Source organism: Anopheles gambiae, chromosome 2, assembly GCF_943734735.2.
Source record: "Anopheles gambiae chromosome 2, idAnoGambNW_F1_1, whole genome shotgun sequence".
Lineage (NCBI taxonomy): Eukaryota > Metazoa > Arthropoda > Insecta > Diptera > Culicidae > Anopheles > Anopheles gambiae.
The window spans coordinates 101,508,192-101,533,793 of record NC_064601.1 but is presented as its reverse complement, the minus strand read 5'-3'; the positions used below and the strand labels follow the sequence as shown (position 1 = coordinate 101,533,793).

The following is a 25,602-nucleotide window of genomic DNA, read 5'->3' as shown; positions in this document are numbered from 1 at the left end:
GCATTGAGAGAAAGACACGCACACACACAAGCACACGTGACAAAGAGGTGGCGAACTTTTTACGACTAACTGTTGTTACCTACTACAAGGTTTCACTACTACATCACCACTGTTTGTTTGTTTTTTTTTTTTGGTTTATAAAAAATGAGGCAGTTTCCACGTGTTTTTAGCATTGTTTTGCTTGGCTGCTTTTTCTATCTCTCTCTCTGTTTTTGTTTGGTTGTTTCAACTTGCTACTCTGGACAAATGCCGCTTCTCTGAGGATGCTTAGTTACTCCGTTAATGTTTAGTGTCTACATCTCGCTGTTAGCGTCCTACACAATTGACACACACACACTACGTGATCCACACTAGTCGATCAACACGCTAATCGATCGAAAGCCAGCTTACAATCGTCTACGATTAACTACTCTGTTCAAGTTCTGTAATCTCTTGTTGTTGTTGTGTTGGTGTAACTTAAATGTTTCGTAATCGGTTGTCAGTAGTAGAACCAGCTGCACTGACCGGAAGGGAACTGTACGATGGTTACCATGGTTATCTGTGGCGGTCGTTTGGAAATGAAATTAAAACACTTCAGTTTTACTTAAAGGTAGGCGATGAGGGAATAAAACTGAAATTATAGAGAACAAATTAAATAAATCCAACAATACACAAATAAATAATAATTAAATAAATATTCGGACAAAATATACAAAAAAAAAATAATAATAATAATAGCACTTAATAATGCACACAAAAACATAAAACACACACTGTACGTTCTCGTTGACCAAACGACGTTGACTTTTATTGAAGAAGTCTCTTACTCTCGTACCGATGTAGCATCATCGGGGGGAGGTCGCGTGTAAAAGAAAATGCTTTTCACACATTATTTAGCGTTTTTTTTGCTGTTTTTGTTATTGTTTAACTAACCTAACATTACGCGTATCCTACATGCAAACGATATTACTGCTTTTGCGTTTGAATAAAAAAAAAAAACATTGCACCTCAAAAGCAACTCAACGTACACGTGTGATGTGATTAATTTTGGCTAGAGCTTTCGCTTCCGTTGCTCTTTGTTGCTTTTGATTCGTAATAAATACGACATTAGGGCAAGCAAACGTAATTGTTCCTTTGTCTAGAAATCCATAACGCGTCCATTAATATGTGGTTTTTGTTCGATTGACTTCTGCCTTCCTTCGTTTGCCAATAATTACACATTTAAAAAGCAAACCCCTAACTCGCGTTGTAATGCCATCCGTGGAATGCACAAACTGCCAGCACATAGCATGCCAAACAGGAGGCAAAAGTTGAGAGGAAAAAAGGGAATAAGAAAATAATATATTTTCTACTAGCTTTTTTGTTTTGTTTTTTGAAGGAGAACGTGCGGCAAAGCACCTCGTTTCATATAATGCTGTTTGTGTGTGTGATTTTGTTGCCGCACCATTCTGTGGTATTATTAAAGCGTCCTCCCCGTAAGGTCACAATGCTTAGCACAAGTTTGATAAATAGATACACCTTTGCGTCCTAATTTACGTCGCTTAAACTGCATTCTCCTGAGGTGGTGTATGGAGTGGGGTGTCCACTGCTACTACTACAACTGCACTGTGAACGAAGGGGATAACTTAACCTTTACTACTGCTGAATTCTGCTCACCGGACTGTGCGCCGACGGGACCCGTGTGTTTAATGATGATGATTTCCGTTTGCCAAGGTGAAGGATGCGTTGTGATGCGTTGGTTTCAACAGCAGCTGCTGCTGCTGCTGCTTGCACAGGGAGGAATCGATGGTACGGACTAAACGCTCAATAGCCATCCAGCGGTGGCTACCGCTGCAGCAAATATTATGTGTAGATCTGGAAGATGATCAGGATGCTGAGGATCGTGCAGATGAAGCAGATGAGCACCGGCAGGATGACGATGAAGCGGAGCGATCTGAGCAAGAAAGAAACACATTTTTAATAAGACTTCTAAGCGACGGAAATAGAAGCCGCCCCCATTACCTCCACGGGCCGTCGGCTGGATGTCAAAGGTCACCGGCATCGTGTTCCGGATCGAGCTGGTTGACCGAGTTGGCGTTCGACTGGAAGAGGCTGGTACTGACCGCGTCCTGCTGGTCGGCTGCACCGGCCGTACCCTTGCCTGTGCCGGCCTGGATGGCCGATTTGGCCGTCGCTGCCGAGCGTTTCGATTTTCCTAGTAGCCAGAAAAACACTGTTCCCAGTAGGACAATTCGAACGCGATCGGATGAGGATGAGGTGCGACAATGTGCGGGAGAGGAAGGTTAACGATGATCGTGGGGTAAGGGTAAGGGATGGTGAGGTGGGTGAAAATGTGTACAACAAATTGATGAATGTGACGAATTGAATGTCGGGATGGTTGTTGAAAATTGAAATACATAAAAAAGCAGACACACGGACGTGAACAACGGGAGGAAAAAAAGATGTAAAAAGAAATAAAAAAGAAAAGAAAAACGTAAAAATGAAAGTAACACGAAATGAAGTAGGATAAGAAATTAAATAAATAACGGACTAGCCGGAAAGTGCGGAATGCAGTGTTTTCCTATATGATTCTTATGATACGAGAGCTTTCTGGCGCTGTTGATCTTCATTATGAGTATTGAAACTTGATCGTAACTAAACGTTTAAAAATGTCATGCACGAGAGTGTTGAAAACATGCCAAATCTCTGTTTATCTCTCTCCTTCCTACAAATGACACCTGACCAGCCGGTCAGCCCGGACAACCTACCTCCGGAAAAGCACAGACACCCCTTATCGTCTGCGGTACAGTCTTTTTTGCCGCTGTTCAGCTCCCGGCTCAGCTCGTTCATGCAGCGCTGGTAGTAGTCGTAGTCCTTCAGATACCAGACCGGCGGCCAGCGGTGCTCCCGCAGATAGTCCTGATTGTCCGGGTGGAGCCCCTTCAGGCTGCGCGGCGACAGCCGGCAGATGCTGTTGTAGTTGACGCACAGGTACGACATGCACCATTCCGCGAGCTGGTGTGCATTGTGTAGCTGCCAACGTTGAAAAAGGGACATTAACGATCAATTCAAATAAACAATGCAATTACACAGCACTACTACCTTCACCGGTTCCAGCAGCCGAAGACAGTGTTCGACCGCTTCGCTCGTTTCGTTCTGGGACATGCGGAGCAGATCCTCGATCACCCGACACTCGACCAAATTTAGCAGCCGGGGCAAACACAGCCGGTTGGCTAGCTCGAGCAGGTTCAGACACTTGTCCGCCGAGATGGGCGGTATTTCGTCGGTGTACAGATAGCACAGCAGCTTGTGGAAGGTGTACTCGGTCACACCGGGAAGTACGATCTGTACAAGGGTTGGGACGATTGAAAGCGAATTGAGGTTAAAATGATGCCAAAAGGGGTGAGGGGGGGGGGGCATTTTTCGGCTGCCGTCCACACGTACCAAGTTGGCGTGAGCCTCTCGGAAGTCGCCGTTCAGCATCGCCTTCATCACATCACAGCGCGCCACCAACATGGCCCGATGCGCCTTCATATGGCCATCGTCCAGCTCGAACGTGATATCGCCAAAGATGCCGTTCTGAACACAATATTTCTCCAAGTTTTGCTTCATACACTGCAAAGTGGGAAGTGCAATATGGAATATTAGTTGATTAGTTTTATTGATATAAATAATAATATTCATTTTTCGATTAGTACCGTAGAATAGTGTTGAATCGTTTCATCGTTCATGAAGCTCTGGTTTGCCTGCGTGTTGGACAGAAGCACCATTAGCTGCGGTAGCTCCAGAAACTCGGCCGCCTGTCGAATTTCCTGTGGAATTAATTACGAAAATAGACCAAAAAGATAGTGTAAATTAGTAAAAACCCTTTAGCGAGCAGCTTAAGTCTCAGTACAAAGCTACTAACAAAAAAAAAAAAAACAAGAAACGATCCTTTAAGAAAAAGAAGAAATAGTTAATAAGAAAACAGGAAAGTTCGTAAATTGTAAAAAAGGCAAAATTTTGTTTTGTTTTTACAAAACAAAAGAAAGAGAAAGAAATTCCATTGCATCGCAAGAATAGAGTAAACGAGAGAATTGTTTAAAAGGTGCTCTAGTAAAAAGTAGTTAAAAAAGGAAACAAGAGCAGCAAAACCACTAGTCATATAAAAGTGATTAATTGTATCAGTATTGTAGTTGTTTTAAGAGCGTAAAACAAACAGAGCTTCATTCATTTCATTCCGCATAGAACAAATTACAAAAAAGGAAAATCAACAAACGAAAAAACCAGGGGAAAAGCTAAGTAAAACAAACAAAGTCACAGGCAAACTCAAAACGCATCCTTTGCAGTTAGTAGGAAGGATAATTAGTGATCCATTTCACGTAGTTTTGGATATGCCACAAAACAAAAACGAAATCCGCAAAACATTCACATCGAAACACAAACCAAATCCGTCCAAAACCAACCATAAGTTTAGATATACAGGGCAAATGTTCTCAGCTGTGGGATACTTCCTTGACTCTTTCTTATAGGAAATGAACTTCATAGGTTGGAAATTAGACTCTATGACACGCTATTCTGACATGTGGAAATTCTTATTGGATTACAGTAACCAATCCAACAAGGGTGCTAGAGTCCAATTCCCATTGAATGAAGTTCATTTCACGTAGCAAGGAGTCAATAAAGTCTCCCACAGCTATGAAATTCCTGGAAAATACGGTAAACAACACAACACAAAAACAAAACAATAAAAACGAAAAAAAGTAACAAGACTTGCTTTAAACGCTAACCTACATTCAAAATTCTTATCACGTTCACGAATGCCAACACACATTAAACGGCGTAGAAAAGGCAAACAACCCCCCCGTTTTTTTTGGAAACGCAAACACACAATTATACTTGTAACACTGTTTTGTATATGTACTTTTTTGCATGAAGGCTTGTGTGTTTTTGTATTTGTGTTTTGTTCTAACTTTTTACTTTGCATTTACCAGTATCAATCCTATCGACGCAGTCTGCAGTCGTTGTAGACGGCGCACGGGCAAGTGGTTGATATAGCACGTGGGCGAAAACGACAGTGAAGAACGACAGAAGACAGAAAAATATATTGAAGAGAACATAAATTTGTGAGACACCAAAAGGGTTTTCGGTGGTTCAAGAGCCGGCAAGGGAAATGGCAAGGAGGAAAGGAATTGAGGAAAAAAGATGACGTTCGAAAGATGATCTTTGCAAAGCGTATTCACATTTCCTACTTTACAAGTTCAACAAATCGTGTTCGCTTTTTACATTATTATTTTGCTTTATGAAGAACAAATGTTTGTATGAAGTACATGAGAGAAACAACATGAGAAAATGAGAGTAAAATATACGCAAATGCTACTATGAATGTTAAAAACACAAGAAAGCAAATGTAACACACAAAAATAGCACAAAAAAGATGAAAAAATAAAGCAACTAATAAAGAAAGAAGGGAGCACAACATAAAACGAACGGAAATTGGGAATGGTATGAACCCTTACACGACATACATGCAACTGTTTTCCACTTATTGAAAGAATAACAACAAAAAAAGCTTTTACATGAGAAATAGGAGCAAATAAGATCAATAAGTAGGATAGAAGATAGATATAAAAAGGAGAGAAAAGAAAGAATGTTTTCTAAGCTTTTGCTGTGTCTTGAAAGAGTAAAGAGTGCACAGAGGAGTGATACATGTGCGGATGTACGGTGCTGTTAAGAGGGTGAGAGAACGAACTATGATCGAAAAACTAGTGATCGTTTGAATTTGTGAAGCAAAACCGTGTGAACCGTGTGCAAACGTGTGATCGATTGGGGAAAAAAAAGATTAGCGTTGTGAATAGGGTGAATAAAGATTGCAACATGAGACGCCTTCTCTTCACTTCTAGCTAACGTCTACACCACTACTGCAGTGATTGCAGGAAAGAATGTGCACTTTTGGAGGTGTGAAGCTGCGTTGGCGACCACAGCGATCAACGAACCTGCAAATCCAAACAGTCGCGATCGATCGTGCCGGTGTAGATGAACTTCAGGCACTGCTGCATCGCCTGCGGTGTGATCACCTTGCTGATCTGCACGACCGTCTGCGTTTGCGTGTAGCTATGTCGTCCACTATCAATCTAAACGATAAAAAGAGAGTAATACTGTTAGAATCTTTCATTTAGTCGTGTCACTAAAAGCTCGACCCATACCTGGAATACTCTAATACTTTGAAACACGGGATGATGCAGCTCCCGATAGAGATCTTTCTTCGGTTCCACCGTTGGCAATGCCTGATAGCTGGATCGTCGCTTGAGTTGCTCCCACATGCTGGAAAGGAAGGAGGGCAAGGGTTTAGTAACTGTCCCCGCTGTGCTGTGCTAAATGATAACTAATCACCTACCGGTTGGGAGCCACCTTGTTCTGCTCGAGGCGTATTAGACACTCCGTGTCCTCGTTAAAATCGGCCGTCGTCGATTCGCCAAACGTGGAGCTTACCATGCTAGATTCGCTGCTGCTTCGCGCACCAATGTCACTGATGTCCATCATTAATAGCCTACACAGACAGTGGGCGAGAGAGTGTGCCCGAATCCATCCCGAACAAAGCAAGCATGAAAGAGAAAGGGGGAGGAAAACCGGGCGGGCGCACCGCTTAATAGATTTCGATGTTCGTTTGTGGCACCAACCAGGGCCAACAAGAGAGAAAAAGTGTGTGTGTGTGTGAGCTTTAGTGTGTGTGTGTGTTTTTTTTTAAATTGGAACCGTTTGCTAACCTATGAAATGCATTCGAACTACTAGCTAACATAAATCTATGTACGGAAAAACGGATAGTACCGACAATTAATACTAGATCTGTATAGCACTGGGAATTGAACATGTTAAGCATGTCCTTCGTATGCGTGCCGGTAATGACCGTCACTTCCGGCGGTGGAGGTTTCGGCGGTCGGAATGGGGCCTGCAATTAAAGAGAGAGAGAGAGAGAAAAACGATTACAAATAGAGAAATGGAAAATGGTATTTAAAAGATGCAAAACGTCCGACTCCTCCCTAACCTGTAGCAGCGGCCTCTGCACACGCTTCAGGTTGGTCATCCAGAAGCGATGCTCGCGGCGCGCAATCAGTGCCGCCCGGATCGCGTTCTCAAACACCTCGTTCACGCCGAAGTAGGTGAACACGCTCGTCTCGTAGTAGGCGACGCCCAGCTCCTTCGCAACGGCGCGCGCCTCGTCCGGCATCACTAGGTCGGATTTGCGCGCCGCCCGCACGAACGGGCTCCGCTCGCCAAAGTAGGACAGATACGTTTCGTCGCGGTACATGTAGCGCAGATCGTTCTTGCACCCGACCAGTATGACGGGCGTGTCCGGGCAGAACTTCCGTATCTCCGGGTACCACATCGCGCGACAGTTGCGCAGCGAGACAGGGTTCGCTATCGAGAAGCACAGCAGCACGACATCCGATCTGCAATGTGAGTGCGAGGGGGAATCGGGGTTCATTCAGTGAGTGATAGTGAACGCGTGGAGGAGCTTCTGTAGGGTACTTACCTGCCGTACGCAAACCGTCGATCTTTGTCGTGATCGCCGAACGTGTCCCAGAGGCGTAGGGACACATTGACACCGTCCACAATTTCCCACGATCGTTCGAGCACCTGTAGAGAAGAAGAGATCACGTACAGAGTTTTAGAAAGGTTGTTCTTCTTTACACCAATTACACCATTATCTAAGAAGTGGGGAATAACCCACTACCGGTTCTGTCAGAAATGCGATTGATCGATCATTAATTGCGCGCCGCCTGTTAGCTTCTCGAACCGATCAAAACACGCTACAGTCGTATAATGTATGCACGGAATGGTCATAAAAACCAGAATAATGCATCTTAATGCTTCTTCAAGTGGGCTTCACTAGCGCCAGGGCTTACAAGATCCCCCCCAGAGCACAGAGCTGATCTTCAACGATCTTTCTCTAAAGCAATGGAATGCATTTTCCAACTGCGCCATATAGTTTGTTATTTAAAAGAAGAAAAAAACGCAAAGCATTGAACGCAACCGACCACCCATCTGTGCCGAGGCGGTGTTGTGTTGTGGTGGTTCATGTAATGTAAATAAAAACAGGCCCCTTGCCGTATGAATACAAAACGGGACGCTAGTGGGACGTTCGATTATCAGCCGGCTTTAGCCGACCAGCCTGCGACGATTTGCGGTTTTTGTTTGTTTGTTTGTGAACTCTCCCCCCCATTGCTTCCTCCTCATCCACCCTCTTAGACAGTTTAGTGTGCGGGCAAGTCATGCGAGCGTGACAAATCTTTTGACCCAAAAATACATGCAATGCACAGTACCAACGTTGCTAATTGAGAGGTTTTGCACACTCAGCACGCACACAGAAAGCGCTAAATATGGTCAGCTATTTGGAAGGGAATTTATTCGTGTTGCGTGTTTTGCTGCAGTTTTAGCGTACTAGGTCTCGCTGAAAGAATAAGTACTTTCTTTTTGTTCTTATATGGCACACAACGGCTCGGTAATGGGACGAACCTTGGATTGGCTATCGGTGGATGGGACAGCTCTCTGTACCAATTTATTTTTCAACTAGAACATTCAACATTTATCTTTCATTACAAACACACACAAAAAAACTACATTCTTTTATATTTTTATCATCAATAGAACAGTAAATCAACATTAAATTACATGTGAGGCATGCATACGCGGCTTCATACGACTATTAATTACAGCTGTCAGCGAGCTTGTTTGTCTGCGGAACGCTGATGCCTAGTTGCATGAAGCGCCGATAATTTTAATTACAGTTTTACTCTTCTTTGACCACATAGCGATCCCTATTTCACCAAGTGACAAACGATCATCAAGTCAGTCGGTTAGTTGGTACAACACCGTGTCGAAGTAGTAGTATTAGAAACCCGTTCCTTTCTTTTGTATTCTAAGTGACGCGTTACATCAAGGGGTCGCCAGGAAGTCAGGATCTTGTGATCATTATCTGGGCCGCACGATCATTAATCCCTTTTAATTCGGAATGATCAATAACAGCGAAATATGAAGAGAACATACTGATGGCTCCAGTTTAGATTTAAACCTTCAAAATGGATTTTGTTTTTGGAGTTGAAAGAATCAACAATTAAAAAATTTGAATATTTCCCCAGAAACAGTCAAGATCCTTGTCAGAGTTGACTTTACGGCCAACAGAAGCATGAACAGAAATTAAATGTAATAGATTGTAGTTTTAAAGAGACATACAGGGTTTCCCACGATTTATTGGTTGGTTCCCACGATTTATTGGTGCGTTCCCACGATTTTTTGGTCATTTCCCATAATTTTTTGGTAGCAACCCACGATTTATTGGTCGGTTCCCAAATATTATTGGTCGGTTCCCAAATATTATTGGTCGTTTCCCAAATATTATTGGTCGGTTCCCAAATATAATATAATATAATACCGACCAATAATATTTGGGAAACGACCAATAATATTTGGGAACCGACCAATAATATTTGGGAACCGACCAATAAATCGTGGGTTGCTACCAAAAAATTATGGGAAATGACCAAAAAATCGTGGGAACGCACCAATAAATCGTGGGAACCAACCAATAAATCGTGGGAAACCCTGTAAAAGGGTTGAACTGGTTTCACAGTTTTTTTTAAAGAAATAAATATGAATCTGAATCAGCTTCTAAAGATTATCCCATTAAACCAATCCATATTGGTATTGAGCGGATTCTAGTCGTTGGTAAGTACTATTCTTATTTACAACATTTTACTAGCAGAGTTGTCCAACCTCTGTGTTAGATCGTGCGCTTGTTATGGCGCCAGGAAGTTGCTGTTGATAGCACGTTCGTAACGGTAGAAGTAAAAAATAACACCCAAGTTCGCGAGTTCAATAAAAGCGTCCAATCTTTTTACATTCAAGCTTCCATTTTTCGCGTCAAATACAGCTGTTCCTAAAGAGCGTGCAAACTTATTATTTACTCTATAGCCTCTAAAGCTTCAACAGAAAAGCTTGCGACATCAAATCACACGTACTTCCAGCAGAGTAATGCTTAAAAAAGAACATAAATAAAACATACCCTTAGCACTTTCGAAACGAAAACTCCATCCCGGATACCCAATTTTCCAATCCCTTTCATCCAATTAATTTCTACCGAAGAGTACAATTACTCCTGCCCCTGCTCTTCCTTTCTCCTACAGCCAAAAGCAATCTCTTTTTGGATCTTATTTCCCTGGGAATGGCTTGACAACATAGCGAAAGCACGCTTCACTATTAATCCCCCTTTGTATATACCCTTCGATCACCGTATCGCTGAGTTTCCAATATCAGAGGTTTAGTGATCTGTGTCTGTGTGTATTCGTACCATAACAAAAGCACAGCGAAATCAAAGACGGCGGAACAGGATAACGTTAAAGGAAATCGTTCAGTTCGACAGCGAGAGGGAGAGAGAAAGAGAAGAGAGAAAGTCGTATCGTTTTACCACTTCCCAAACACTTCCATCCCCTTTGGCCAGCGTTGACTTTGGCGCTACGCTGCTTGAAACGAGCTTAGCTGCGCAGATGGTCCACGCTGCATTTTCCATTCATGATGGCTGGTGCAAGAGAGCTCTCCGTTTTCTTTGTTGTTTCTTCAAACACATTCGGACGCCATTCCCGGTTTCGGGAGTGCAAGTGCAGCCAATGCAGCAACGAAAAGACTCAAAGCGACGGCAAAAAAGACAACGAAAAAACCTTCTTTTTTTTCGTTAGAGTACAAATCGATGTTGGCACGCTGCTCTTTCCTTCCAGACCCGAGACCGAAACGTAGAGCCAACCGTGTGCCGTTGCGTTTTAAAACATTGTACGCTCTAATGTTGCCACCACTTTGGCTCCGTAACGACAACTGGCCGTACTTGTTCTTCTGCGCTCTGGCATCATCGGACCAACCCTTCCATCTGCCTCTTCACTGGAGTTGGTGCTGCTGGGAGCCCCGGGAATCGACCCCCAAGTGGAACAAAGAAAGGAATTCAATTCATTGTGTTGTTCGCGCATTCCAGCGGTGCAATCCGATAAGACTGTGTGTGCGCCACATCGGGAACAGGAACCTCCACCGAAAGGGGAAGCCGCACAAGAGTGAAGGTGTGATGATGGAAAACTTTTGCCCCCCTGGAGCAAGTGTGTACGGCATGCACACGGCACTTCGGTACCAAGGAAGGAAACTTCGTGCTTCGTGTGTAGTACAGTCTGCACGGAAATGGGATGTTCTAAAAATAAACTTTCCACGGCGAGCAACACCGCCATCACCGCCCTCCGCCCACCGATTGCACTGAGCAGATTGCAAATTTACAGTCGGTGTACTGGAACGAGCTCTTCCGTTCGTGGGTAGAGAGCTGGAGGAGAGGACTCAAGATGGTTCAACAGACGATTCCTTCCAACTACGAACCGTTGGTGAAAATTCACCCCAACACGGGGAACGCAGTCGAAAGGAAATTGAAGAATTAAACATCGTCTTTGTCAGGGTCGTCAAACACATGTTCGAAGTTGGGGGCAAACGGGCTTTGGGAAGCGAATCTATAGTCAAGGAGTAAGGTTGAGTTCACTAAGCAATATTTTTTCCTCTTAGGCACTTTTTTTCTTTTTGTTTGGTGCCTTGCAACTTCGGGTCAAATGTCAAAGATTCTCAAAAGTATTATCCCGCAAGATATCTGACAGAAATAGCTTCAAATTTAAATGAACTTTGATTTGCTGGAGAATATACAACTGGCACCATAGGTAATCACTCAAAAATAGTACAGTGGAGCACCGATTATCTGGGCTCATCAGGACTGGACCTTGCCCGGTTACTCAAATAACACGTATAATGAGTCAACAGGTCTATTATATCACAAATTCCTGATTTTTTAAATTTATATAATATTTTGGTAAACCCTACCCAGTTTTTGTGAACTTCACGTTTTCCAACGTGAATATTTGAAACGTGCCATCAATAATAGCATTTTTTTGTTATGAAAATATGCTCTGATAACCGTTATTTCAAATATCCTCCTTAGTACGCAATGTCATCTTTGTATTGAACTGTCATTTCTCAACAGCACGGATAAACGAACAGCCGAATAAAAAGTACCCAGAGAAACGGGTGCTCCACTGTACCTTTTGTGGTGAAACGGTAACGAAATTCAGGAAGCAACGATCCAAACTTGATCAAAAAATTAACAAGAACTTTGTTTTTTAAGTTAAAGGATACATTTACATACGTGTTTGTATACTGTCTTTGTTTATGCATTGCAAATAAACTTATTGTGTTTAATCCATGACATTTTGATGCTATTTTCATTCGATAAGAAATGGAGAAAAAATAATGGCACACACTTGAAAAAAAAAGAGAACACTGTAAGGAGTTTTAGAAAGAATTATACTTTTTTGACGGAGCAACACCACTCCTAATAAATGAAAAAACAGAAACGATCTAAAGTACTAGAAAATTTCCAAAAGAACAGTTACTCCAACCACGTGTCGGACAATATTTGAATAAACTTTTACTTCAATTTTTCTTAAGAAAATTTAAAGAAAAACAGCATTTGCAGGCTTTACAATGCCACTTACTCATCGGTAAAAACATTACAATTTTGCTTAAACCAGCACAAGCGAAATTTCGACTTTGACACCCCTGTCTCCCGCACCGTACCGAGCTTAATCGAACACGGAGAACACCAGAGCACCGGCAGCAACACACGCTAAATGCATTTTCCAACTGCCACATGCCATTAAAGAAGGCTAAGCGCAACGCTTTATCTTCCCCATGGCGGAAAACCATCCCCTTCCCATCCCAAAAAGCCCCCTACTCTACTCCCACTGCTGTTGTTTTGCGAGAGGTATCATAATTTCATTCTCAAAAACCCCTTCCCACTCGGGATGGAGGTTTCCATCCAATCTTCTGAATGGGAATGCGGTTTCCCGGAGCACTTCTCGTCGTCCCCTCCACCGACAGTACACACACTTACATCCTTGTAGATCCGGTACTGGTCAATGGCCCAGACGGTTGGCACATGCGTGTTGAGCAGCTGGGACAGCGAGACGTGCTTGTTGCAGGCCCGGGCACAGATCAGCCGCGTCTTGCCGACGGCCGTGTCTCCCACGAGGACACACTTTACCAGCTCCTGGTGTGGCTGTTCGTTGTCCATCCTTCCATACCCGGCGGGGGCGTCGGATGCTGCCCCGGCGTCGGTGCCGGTGTCGTTGGTGGGCGCGTCGTCGTTGGCGTCGTCTTTGCTCCCGCTCGCACACACACAGACACACACAGAGACAAACCGTCACACTTATTGACGCGACTTATTAGATGTTCTTTTTCCCGATGGGGTGGTGATGGTGGGCTGGAGCACCAAATCTGTGAAGCAAACAAAGAAGAGCAAAGAGGAAATTCATAAACAAATATTCTGTTGGATGATGGTGGTGGTGGTCGGTGCCTGCCAGCCCTGCCATCAAAAACACCGACGACCAAAATCGACCAAACTTTGTGGGATGTAGTTTTCGGGTTAGCATTTGCGTTTATTTTTTGCATTTGGTGTGCTTTTGGGACTTTTTGGTGGCCAAAACACCACGCCACCGAGACATTGCAATAGATGTCGTTAGCAGATGTTTTATGAGACGTTTAAACGCTTCAGCTGTAGCCTGAATGGTTGTTGCATGGCAGAAAGGGGAATACACACGTCCCGACGAACAATAAGACGTTGATTTGCACGAGAACTTTCCCAACTTTATGCCATCAGAATAAAGTACCCTGAATAGTGACTTCCTTCTTCACCAACTAAACGCGTCCTGCTGCTTGTTCGCAACCAACGTTCCCAAGCGTTCTTTGGGACTAATGTACACATTGTTGATGAGGGCGTCGTCGTTGTGTGTTGGCAAGGCTTTTTCCAAAGTAAAAGGTTCCCCCCGTCTGCAGTGCACTAATTAATATCGCATAGTATGCATAGGACGACCTCACCCATAAACACAGCGCGCTGCTGCTACGCGCATTTGCATAATTTTGCGCACGGGAAAATGGTTCCCCTAACGCAATCGCCGACAATGAGGATTTAGTAATTAGTGCTCTCTCGTGCTACACGCTGCTAAACGCGGATACGGGAGGGGAGAAGAAATAATTTAGAGCATTTATTGGGTAGCAGTAATGGAATACGGTGTTGTGTTCCTTGGTGGGGTTATGTTAAAGGAGGAGGAAAAGCTTGCAGGGTGTAGTAGTAGTAGTACTTGAGTTATAGTTTGCATTAATGATTGCATTCATGCGAACTACGGACCCTTCGCATCGCCAAGTGCACGTATTTCCCTTTAACCGCGTTGCACGTCACCAAACGGCAAGTCAGTAGTAGAGACCCAGGTACCAGATGGAGGTGGTGTCATCGTCTCATAAAGCTTTGACTCATTGCACCGACTCGACAACACAGAGACCAAGCAACACTCAACAGCTCATCTTAAGCCGGGCGGCATTACACTTTCTTAAATAATAAGCTCTTCAACTTCTACGATACGATGGGATGGAATTTTGTTTCTTTTTTTTTTTTTGTACCAAATTCCACTCTGAAGATGGTTCTTCGTCCTAACAACCCCACTCTATGGAGGGGGCCGTTGGGTGTGGGTTTTGACCGTGCGAGAGACCGCATTTTAAAAATAACGTTTCTAACGCGATTATCTTCCAAATCCGCATTCCGGCGAATGAAATATACCGGACAACAAAAACAAGCCCAACTCGTCGTGCGTCATCGCTGAATCTCCGACGCCACTGAAATGTGAACTGCTCCGGGTGGACGCCAGCCCAACATCGTCGTCTCAGCAACAGGGGAGGGATCACAGTTTTTTGCAACAAACTAAAATTCTACATACGTACGGATACGCTTTGTACCTTTTCTTCCTCTTTGAAACTGGCCCAAACCGACCGGAACCGGTACCGTGTGTGATGGGAGTGATCCCCCGCCAACCTAATAAGCAGTGGTCGGCAAGTTGCGATGGGTTTGGGGTTTTAGGGAAACCGATCGATGCAATTAGATGCATTTTGAGCAGACACTAAGGACACTGTTTTTCATTTATTTTGCAATTTTACTCCCTTCTCTCATAATCCTTTTGCAATATTAACTCCCTTTTTTTGTGAAATAATCATGCCAACCACTGCCCCCGGAACAAAACTAGCCGCCAACGATCGGGTGAGCGAGCGTGCGCGCGTGCGTTCGCGCTGTGACGTGCACTAGGCAGCAGCAGCAGCAGCTTCACCGGTTTTCGGTGGATTTGCTTAACGGAAACTGGTCTCAGCCAGGTGATTCCTGTGTAATTGCTGTCGGCAGCGGCGGCGGCGGTGGCGGCATTCGGCAAAGCACAAAACATAACTAAACGAGAATGGGGCAAAACAATCGCGCCCAGCCTTATCTAATCATTCGCCGTTGGGCAGTACCTCCTACGGACGTCTTCGTTGAAAAACAAAGAAAAGAAAAAGGGTCTTGCAGATTAAGTCCGGCGGGATGCTGCTGCGGGAGGTTTCTTTTTTTCCCGGTGATGCATGATGCATGATTGCTAGAAAAGGTGTGCGCGGACATTCGTGCCGCACTGTTTGTCGATGAATGCAACACAAATTAGCTGAATGAATGTATTGAAATAAGGTTGAAATGAGGAAGATCTTTTTAATTTCCCAAACTTATTTGGATCGATTGGAAAGCAAACAGTCAATACAGGGTTTTCCAGGCGTTCTCATAGTAGTGGGATACTTCCTTGACTCTTTCTTATGCGAAGTGAACTTCATATGATGGAAATTGAACTCTACGGCACCTTTTTAGGCAGGTACAGTGGAAATTCCTATTGGATTCCAATAACCAATCCAACAAGGGTGCTAGAGGTCAATTCCCATTACATTAAGTTCATTTCACGTAGGAAGGAGTCAATCAAGTGTCCCACAGCTATGAGAACTCCTGGAAAACCCTGTAAATTGGGCATAACATTCAATATTATACAAGCTAATGAGAAATTATCTTTGGGAAACCATTGAAGTAAGGGATCATTTTAAATGTGTAGTTCAATACTTAAAAAATGTTAAAATAATTTAAAACGATAGAGAACCTCTGGCACATTTAAAAATTAAATTGAGAAACTATCCAAACACCCTAAAGGGTAAGTAAGTAACTCAAAATAACCGTTTAAATTAAACAAACCCTATAATTATGCACCACAACAAAGGTTCCCGGAACTTCCAGGCATCTATTCATTAACCTTTTTTTTGTATTTTTTGTCTGGTTTTAATTCCAAACACATAATTCAGCAGTGACAAAAAGCGAAACGTGACCCGGCGCACGTAACACGCTTGCGGACGTACGTGCGACCAATCGTGGCCGGAAATGCAATCCAGCATGCCATTTTTCGCCGATGATGAAGCTTGCATGACACAACCCAACTTCCCCGAGACAGGCAGCGGACTGCTTATTAGCGGTGTCATCCCATCATCTCTTGCTGTGTCTGGGATTTTCAAACCCATATCTACTTCCATTTCTAATCAAACACTAAAATATCAATTAATCAAACTCAACCCCCGGGGTTGTGGTGTTTGATTGCATAGGCGCGTCTTTAGATGATAGCGAAACTTATCGTAAAAAAAAAGAAGAATCGCGAACAGACAACTCATGCTCAATGCCCACTTACAGTTACAGCTACTGTTGCTAATGGACCACACACCACACCAACTAGGCACTAGGGAGGACAGTTCGGATGATCGAACGTGTAGTACGTGTAGTACCATGTGCTGCGACATGTGCTGCTGTGTACGTACCCGTCGTGATGCACCGCCTATCACGCGGTTGTCAACTTGCCTTTGGCGTGCGAAGTGCCGAGCGCTTCGTCATTAGCAAATGTCAACAATAATAAAACTTCGCCCAGAAGAGACGTCCCTCCCTATCGTCCGTTCTCTAAATCATACAATCTCGGGCGTATGATAATGCTGATTATCGTACAAACAGAAGCTAGGTGGAACGAGCGCTCTTCCCTTCCTAAAGGGAAGCGAATAAAACAGTGACCTGTCAACGAGCTGTCTCATTCGTTCTGCTGCTTCTAGCCGCGATCTTGTAATATTTGCTCACATAAACAATCTCTCACCCTCGCTCGCTTAGGGGTGTTCCACCCTCTCTTCACAAACCAAGTTGGCTGCGACGCTATTCCCGTAATCAGACTGTTGTTGTCGTCGTCTTCGTTTCAACGCGATTTCACACTTTCCCTCTGCTGGAAGTGTGCGTGTCTTTGAGTAAAAAAGTGTCTTATCAACCACTACGGCACACATACACGCTAAAAAGCACAGCCCCACCACCAGCTGATCGGATGCAATCTTCCGATGACTGCTCTAATCAACAAACACTGGGCACACACAGACTCAGCGAAGGCAAGAAGTGACCACAACAAAGCAGCAAAAAACATCATCCAAATGGTGCACCAATGTAAACACGAAGGAGCTACAATGAAGAAAAAACGGAAGCATCCTCCTGGAAGAAAGCCGCAACAGAGCGGTACAGTTAGCGGCGAATTACGGTGAGTTAAGAAAGCATTAAGTGGTCCGAGAAGCAAAGCGAGGATCAAAAGGGCAGACCCATTCACTTGGGCGGGGAATGCAAAAGACCAAACAAAAGCAATGCGATGCGGCAGTACGCAGAGCAGAAAGCAAGCAAGATGCATCCAAAGTGGGTTAATGGTGATTCCCCCGTTGGAAGAAATTGACTGTGTGTGCGAGCGGCCGATTGCCTTAATCGAGGACCTGTGCGTTGCAATAATCATTGCCGCACCGTGGGGTGGTTGCTGCTGCAATATCACTTGGTTTATTGGAATTAAAACACCATTGCCTATGCAGTTTTGTTTACCATGACCTAAACCACACACTGCACTGAACGTTGGACTTTCAGCGGGTCCCGCCGTAGACAAAAGCGTCATACAGTCATCGTTTCTACGAACTGCTGAAGAGTCCACTACACGGTAAGTCACGCACTTGACGGTGAGGACACCACACTAAGCAATGCTCATTAGCTAATTGCTTGTTAGAAACTTTGTGTGGCTCCTGTAGCGTCGCTAACGCACAGCATCCGTACTATTTGCGACCCCCAGAGCACGATAACAGTTTACAATGGGTAGGACTACGACGTGTCCTGCCTAACCTAAGACGTGAGTAATGGTGCTGAATTTCTCTAACGACGCCATTGCACAGATAACGAAGGTTGAATACGGCGCACCACCATGTGCTGTTGTGTGTTTATCGTGATGCAGATGACGTGAGTGTAGACACGAAGTGAAGTGGCGTAACTTCTAGGAAGATATTAAAACCGTTGAAATGATATGTTCCAAGGAAGAGGGAGACTGTAACTTGAACTAAAACATTAAAATAGATACTCTCACAATTCAATGAGAACTCTTGGAGTTCCAGAAATGGATAAGAATTATCTGCAGGAATGGTTCATAACAGAATGTTGACGAAAGACCAATAGAAACTAACGCGTTCTGGAGGCCACACAGAGTACTTCGAAATGAGACGCAGAAACTCTCAATTCTACTTGTTGGTGGATCTGGCACATCGTTCAATCTATTCACAGGATGTACAAAACACTCCATAACGTAAGATTTGGTATAAACCCCCTCTTTTGGTTATGATTAGACGATTTGATGGGATTTCGCCAATCTTTGATTACAATATCAGCCTGAGATCACAACAAAAAGCGCCTTCCAAAGGTTAAGATACACATTTGGCTATATCATATGGAAGAAGTTAAACAAACTGATGCTTTTTTTTTCACTTTCGTAAAGCCGAGACAGTATTATTAAATAATTAAATCTATTAGATCAAGGAATTAATAGATTGAATTTCTTAGTCTTAGAAAAACAAATCAAAAACGTCGAAGGCTTTGACAGGTGTTGCGAATCAAATTCGGTAGTGCGAACGAACCTACAAGGATGTGCTCATGCAGTTAATGTTCTAAGTAGGTATAAAGGCCGGGCTACATTGATCGTACTCCCAAGTGTAATTTCGATTTTCACTAGCGCATCTGGCGGCGGCTGATGGATGCTTTTTTTGGTCGTCGAGGGAATGGTCGTGCCGGATCTCAAATTTAAGTAGTTTTTCCATCGTTTTTTGCCATGAAAATCGATGCAATGCTTATAGGACATGTGCATCTACCTTTTACAAAACTTTTCTTGTCCAAATTAGGTTAAAAACATGGAAAAATTACATATTTTCTAAAACGGCTCCAAATTGTTTGGAAAAATGCTTCGGTCAGCCGCCGCCAGGTGCGCTAGTGAAAATTAAAATTACACCAGAGAGTACGATCAATGTAGCCCGGCCTTAAGATCGTTAAAAACTGCTCTTCGAGATCCATATGAAACAACTCTATGAGGAAGAGACACTTCCTTAGCAGATCTATACTCAATTCTACCCGCAAACAAAGAACGCTCCTCCATACGCATTCCATCAGCAGTTCCAACTGTTCCATCCGACCAGATCCCCCCTCCACACCGATATTTGCCAGCAATTTCTAACTGTATCAAACGCAAACGGCTCGCGACAGATCACAGTGAACGAACCATTCACACACGAACACACAAACACACATCCGCGCTTCCAATCAATATCAGCTGCCCCGGTACCACAATATCACGCGGATCTCTTTGTCGGCGACCATCTGCGACGCAGATCTCCGCGCTGCGCACACACAATCACCGCACCACCATACGACGATCGTGCGTACGATAGTAAGTCGCCGTGAGTGCGAGAGGAGCAGCGCGCCGTTCGCTGTTGTGTCGTAAATTCCGGCCGCGGCTTTATGAACCGTTGGGGACGATTCGAACCATACGGTGGGGCGACACACCCATATACGCATTGCAATCGCTGCAGCCAGCCTCCGCGGAACGGCATATTTTCAGCACCCCGGGCCCGGCCTGTCATCAATCGCGAGGAAATCACTCTTTAATGGGTTGCGCGGGTGGGAGATACTGGAGCCGGGTTGTTCATCGTTAGAATTCGCTTCCGCGATTAGTTTGGAGGCCACAGCATATGTGGATGAGGCAACGTTGGTTCGGCTTTCTTTGTGTGGCGCTGTTGTCGTTCCACCAAACCACAAAAGTGTAGCTTCCTGACAAACCCTTTTTTGTTCGAAGAAGATTTTCTCCTGATGCTACTGATGGTTTTGAGTTGTTTTTTGTGGGAATGCACAAACAACGGCGCAATAAGCACGGGCCTCCAAAAATCCGCTGCAAACGTACCTTTGTCCGCAACCGAACGCGGCTGCTTTACATAAACATGAAAATAAATACATCGGACACCGATCACACGCCCCATTTGTGGTTATGTTAATTTTCGGCAGGTTTTGCAAACAACCATCCAAGATCAACCACACAGGTTCAGGCCAAACGGCGATCGTATCATGCGACTGAACCCGCGATCTGGCTGACCGGTGGCGCGTGCAAACACATTCCGCACCGTTATTTGCCGGTGGTGAGAGGTTTAGGAAAAACAGGAAATCTTAACGGCAAGATAAACAAATCTATCAGCGGAGTACATGTCCGAATTTTGGGGCGGCACGTGTAGGCATGCGAGTGCGCGCGTGGACAATTTATAACACCGGAGCGGAGTTTGTGGTGTGTCCTTGAGCAAAGCGATCCTAAAACTCTGATTAGAGGTGATGATAAAGGCATCCGATGGTATATAAACAACATGCAATCAAAATATTGTTGTCCTGTAGGTATCATAGTGTGACCTTCGTTTTAAATCCCCTGTAGGAAGAATACAACTTCCTGGCATTAAATGTCTCAGGAAGCATGTCTCAGGAGGCACCGTAACGCAAAGGGGCGTACTCATCACCTCCAGCAAAAAATAGCATTCGAAACTCGAAGGCCCAGAATGACTCCAGACGCGGAAGTCATCACGATCCGTTCCAGATCGGGTACTCACAGACGGGCGGGAACCGGTTTCATTTGCTGGACCATGATCTTGGTTGCTTGGGGGCAGAGATCGCGAGATCGTCATCAAGTTTGTCGGCATGTTTCACCATCCCAAAAAAAAAAAACATCAAACTCACAAGATCTTGCCCGACACACATGCTGCTACACCCCGAAGCGATCAGACCTTGATCGTGAACTGCTTGTTCGCACCGGGTGACGCACGCATGATGCGTATTAGTCAGTGTGAAACAAGTGAGTCCAAATCGGCAATGACTTTGCAAACGTGTTTGGGGCGAAGTTGCCGCGTAATTCGCATCAGCTCATCTTCATCACGTACATATCTGATGGTCGGAGATTTATTTTTAGAACATCGTTCCCAAAAGTGGTTTGTTTGTCCAGCCGCTTTAATTCACACCGACAGTCACCATCATCACCATACTTTCCAGAGTTTGGGACGATGAGATTTGAGATCGTTAGTGTCTTGATCGCACCACACAATAGCAAAGTGGCGTCAGACACGGCTCAACTGGCGCACTCTCAAACCCCGCCGTGTGAAGGCACTAGCCAAATAGTAGCTAGTAGCAAGGGCACACCACTCTTTTAATCTCCCATAAATCATAAGGCCCTATGGCGCGCCTGTCAAGCTATCTCTCTCGCCGGTAGGTCCGCGTACGATGCACATACGATCTCTGGATGGATTTAAATTCTTGCCTCCGTGTGTCGCTCCCCCGGTCTGCTCTTGACACGGTGTTCGTGTCCAACCGCCGTAACCAAAATGATGCGCCATTCGTGCCGGGTAGAATGGATGGTACTGATGATGCTGTGTTGATTTCGACCCCCGGTCGTTGGTTGGAAGCGGCCAACCAGCCAACAGTTGGGGAGGCACTCACTCGTTCGGACGACGCGGAAAAGGTGAGAGACATTCAGTTTTAACACCTTTTATTGCTCAATTACGGTGAGAACGTGAGCACGGTAAACAGGGTGAGGATACTTAACCTGATTTACACCGTGGTGTACCTAGTGTTAGCGAGTTCACTTTCTACAAGATGTGGGTGCAACATGATGTGGGAACAGTCCCACACTCAACGGCAGCATGTACAGGAAGCTTTTATGCATCATAATAGGCAACAAAAATTGATAGCACAAATATTGAACTGTTTGATTAGTTTGCTTACTTCTGTAGAATTTTCAGCAAAAGCATTCTTGGGGCAGCGCTCCCGCAGAACAGTATGCTTCATTAGCAAGCTAAACCGTGCACATCGAACTCGTGATGAAACTCCCAAAAGAAACTAACCCTGTTCCCTTCAGGCTGTCCTGTTAAAAAAACAAACTTTTTTTAGACTATTGATTTTCGCACTATTGATCTTGGCAATTGACACATCTTTGTCACGACCTCTGCACACTGCCGCTCGATGATATTCTAATCGACTTCCAATCATTCGCAATCCCGTTCACGCTTTTATCAAATGTTTTGTAAACTTTCAATGCTAAAAGGGAAGCTTTGTTGGGCAACAGATTCAAATAGGAAGAAGAAGAGGTGAGCCATTCATTTTGCGAAAAATTTCCACTTTCCAGACACGGAAGATGCTCTCCACACTGTAACAGGGCAGACACACCGATGAGCAGCATTTAGTACCAATCTGTTTGTGAGGACATTCAATTAATATCAATTACTAAGAACCAGAGCTTCGAATCTCGGCTCATGGAAAGGTGGATGATGCAACTAGGAACTCTTCACATTTCACAACCGTGTTATCACAATAAGTATCTGCTTTTAGAGCACAAAAGTAGAAAAGCATAGGAATTATCACTTCCAGGAATAGATCTGTTTTGCAGACAGCGCTCCAAAAGAGTAATTTGTGTGCCTAAAATTATCACAACATTTTTCCCCATCCTCTCTGCCACACAGGAACGTCAGCTCCAGCAGGACACATCAACCACCCAATGCCGAACTACCTACCACAGCCTACCGACCCCGTGTAGCTTAATTAAATTATCCTTCCATTGCCGACAAAAACTCGGTATATCTTTACGAAGAGTTCCAGCGCTCCGGGGGTTCTACTATCTACCTCTTTCATGTCCGTACCAATCGCACATCACTCAACAAACCGTACCAAACAGTCGGTCGCAAACACGGCCCCTATCATCTTCTCCACATCCTGCTGGCTCTCTGCTGGCTGCTCCTTCTCCAGGCCAGCCCCAAATTCTCAACCGACAAACGTTCAATTGCAGCTGATGTGCGCTTCTCCACGCCCTGGCAACGTGTGCGAAGAAGCTTAGCAGTTGTGTATGCATCAGTCGTGCATGAATGCACTATTATTTCCGACATACGACCAGCACGGTGCTCCAGCCCTCCGCCAGTCCCGTCCCATAACCCTGCCCCCTTCATCAAAAACCCGTTGTTCAATTATTGGTGATTATCAAGATTAATGCTATTTTTAGCCAAACCGTTGGGACGGGTTGGCGGAACCACCCATCCCAAACGTGCCCCCATCCCGACATCCATTTAGCATGCCCATAGCCGCTGCAGGTTTGAAGCACGACGAGACGACGATCGATCGGGTCGGCTAGCTCCCGAGCATCTAGACGACCGAGCAAGAGCGAGTCTGGTGGTCTGGAAATCGAAATGTCTCGGCAAGCGAAACGACTCGGACGAGTAGCATCTTGTAGAAGGGAGGTTGTCGAGCCGAGATTCGGGATGCTTTAGATGCACTGTTATGCCAAAAAAGAAAGGATGCTTATGATCTCGCCCTTGTCCTTGGCCGCTGTGTTGCGGTGTGTGAATGCATTATTATTCATTTAAAATAAAACTATGCTCAAACCAGCTCAGCAGCACCAAACTAAAAACACAAGTACCAGCAAAAGCAGTTTGGCAAACGGGACCGAGCCAATAATGTTTATCCGAGAACGCTAATGTACAATGAGAGTGCTTCGGGTGGTTCGGGACAAGCAGGGCCATAAAGGATCGGGAAATAAAAGCAATGATTTAAGTACGACCCTAACGAAGTTGGGCGACACAAAAGCGGCAAAAGCAATAATCTTATTGCTGCAAATGCTCTAACGTGCCTGACGCGCAATCAATCACGGGCATTAGTCACGTACATAAAATAGAACTAAAACTTTAATTGGAAATACAATAAACATAAAGCGGATAATATTCTCCATAAAAACATAGGAGAGATTTTATTATTTAAAAGAAGCTAATGATTTGCTCTTCTAAACGGACAATACATCGGAGATACCAATGCCAAGAAAGAAGCACACTCACTTGATCCTTTCTAGAGATGGTCTTCTACAAAACATTGAAAATTTTACGCCACCAAGCCAAACGACAAACGGACTAAAGGCACTAAAGCTAAACTACACGAACGATGATAAAAGCGTGAGTGTGTGTGTTAGTTTCTCTAGTGTCTTTCCCCTGTTAATCTTGGCATATCCTCAGTGTAACCCCGCAGCTTAACCCGGCCAGCAACTAGCCTCGAGGAGGCTATGTACACAACGAACAGGCCCCAAAGCCTGCTGCCAGTTGCCGGGGGACGGCAGCAGAACGGCGGCCAGAACAATGTGTTAACGCTTAAACCGTAACGCTGATGATACAGCAAATGTCATGTGTTGACATTTCTTGCACGAGAGATATGTGTGCAAACGTGATAAAACAGTTTTGAAAATTGGACCTAGCCCATGCTGGAACAGAATGAATCAATTTCGGTAAGCGGTAAAGGTAAAATGTCAAAAAGCAAATTACAAGAGAATGTCAAAGTAGTTGGAAATGTTTTACTAACAAACCAATATAGTGTAAAAGGGTAAATGTAAGTGAAATTTGAAGAATAGAAGGTAACAAAAATACAAGAAATAATTAGAACAAAACAACAAAACATACACCAAACAACCAAAAACCTATAAAACAAGAAGAGTATGACAATAGAGATTAACATACAAACGAACGAACTGATCTCACTACCCACTAGAACTGGCTAGATTTAATGTATTCATGATTGATTGATTCATGATTCATTACCATACACCATTTTTTCATCTCCATTAATGACTTTAATGTTTTTACACCTTCTTCACCTTTTTATTCTTGCCATTCCTAAGTTCGATGTCAAAGCCCGCTTCATGGGGTAGTAGCGCCCCATAGGGCACAACACTATCCAGCTGCAGTAGCGGTGGCCAAACAACAAACAGCACACGAATGGCATTAGTATTCATTAAATTACTCTCATGATTCATGATTCGAGCAAGTCCAGCAGACTGTGGCGTTCCATTTGTTTCACTTGTGGGGCCCCCACGGCTGGGTGTTTTTTGTTTGTGTTGCACTTTATCATTCCAAATGCGCCTCCATTAATGTGTGTGTGTGTGTTTATGTAGAAGTAAAAAGACAACATCCTAACAAAGAAACGCGCGCGATTGTTGACAGTGATATTAATTGCATTTCTTCACCACTGTCATTGGATTCGGATTTCGGAGGTGACTGGCCTAAGGGGTCGTCGGGTCGTCATCATCGCTGCAGTTCGCTAGGGCGATATGCACGATCATCACCATTAAAATCGTTCCAATTTCTTGCTTTTTGCTTTCCATTTCCAATGCTATTTTACCGCTCCTCGACGCATAGCAAAATTGGCTCCTAATTCTTGTTGGCGCCGCCATGTGTCGCACGCTACCGTGGCCGTCGGAAAGGATTTTCCCAGCAGAGTTCAAACTTCAACGGTTCCTTTTTTTGTTTCCATTGCATTGGAATCGCACTGCAATGATCGGCAGG

The 25,602-nt window shown here is 44.3% G+C and overlaps 1 protein-coding gene across 6 annotated transcripts in view; it reads right to left on the bottom strand.

Moving 5' to 3' along the window:
- Positions 1-759: 759 nt before the first annotated feature.
- The window catches only part of LOC1277081 (rho-related BTB domain-containing protein 2), a 37,101-nt gene continuing 12,258 nt past the window's right edge, over positions 760-25,602 (bottom strand). The window contains exons 1-15 of one of the 6 annotated variants that reach the window (XM_061652151.1): positions 17,777-17,956; positions 12,902-13,284; positions 7,472-7,575; positions 6,983-7,388; positions 6,705-6,886; positions 6,335-6,487; positions 6,144-6,261; positions 5,934-6,071; positions 4,929-4,952; positions 3,657-3,770; positions 3,403-3,573; positions 3,061-3,303; positions 2,727-2,991; positions 1,981-2,191; positions 760-1,912 (exon numbers count right to left, since the gene is read on the bottom strand). In XM_061652151.1, the coding sequence (XP_061508135.1) occupies positions 2,004-2,191; positions 2,727-2,991; positions 3,061-3,303; positions 3,403-3,573; positions 3,657-3,770; positions 4,929-4,952; positions 5,934-6,071; positions 6,144-6,261; positions 6,335-6,487; positions 6,705-6,886; positions 6,983-7,388; positions 7,472-7,575; positions 12,902-13,081 (2,286 nt within the window). In that variant the 5' untranslated portion in view covers positions 13,082-13,284; positions 17,777-17,956 and the 3' untranslated portion in view covers positions 760-1,912; positions 1,981-2,003. Of the gene's footprint in view, positions 1,913-1,980; positions 2,192-2,726; positions 2,992-3,060; positions 3,304-3,402; positions 3,574-3,656; positions 3,771-4,928; positions 4,953-5,933; positions 6,072-6,143; positions 6,262-6,334; positions 6,488-6,704; positions 6,887-6,982; positions 7,389-7,471; positions 7,576-12,901; positions 13,285-17,776; positions 18,024-25,602 lie in introns of those variants that run through there. The other 5 variants (XM_061652150.1, XM_061652152.1, XM_061652154.1 and 2 more) reach the window with 5 other exon arrangements.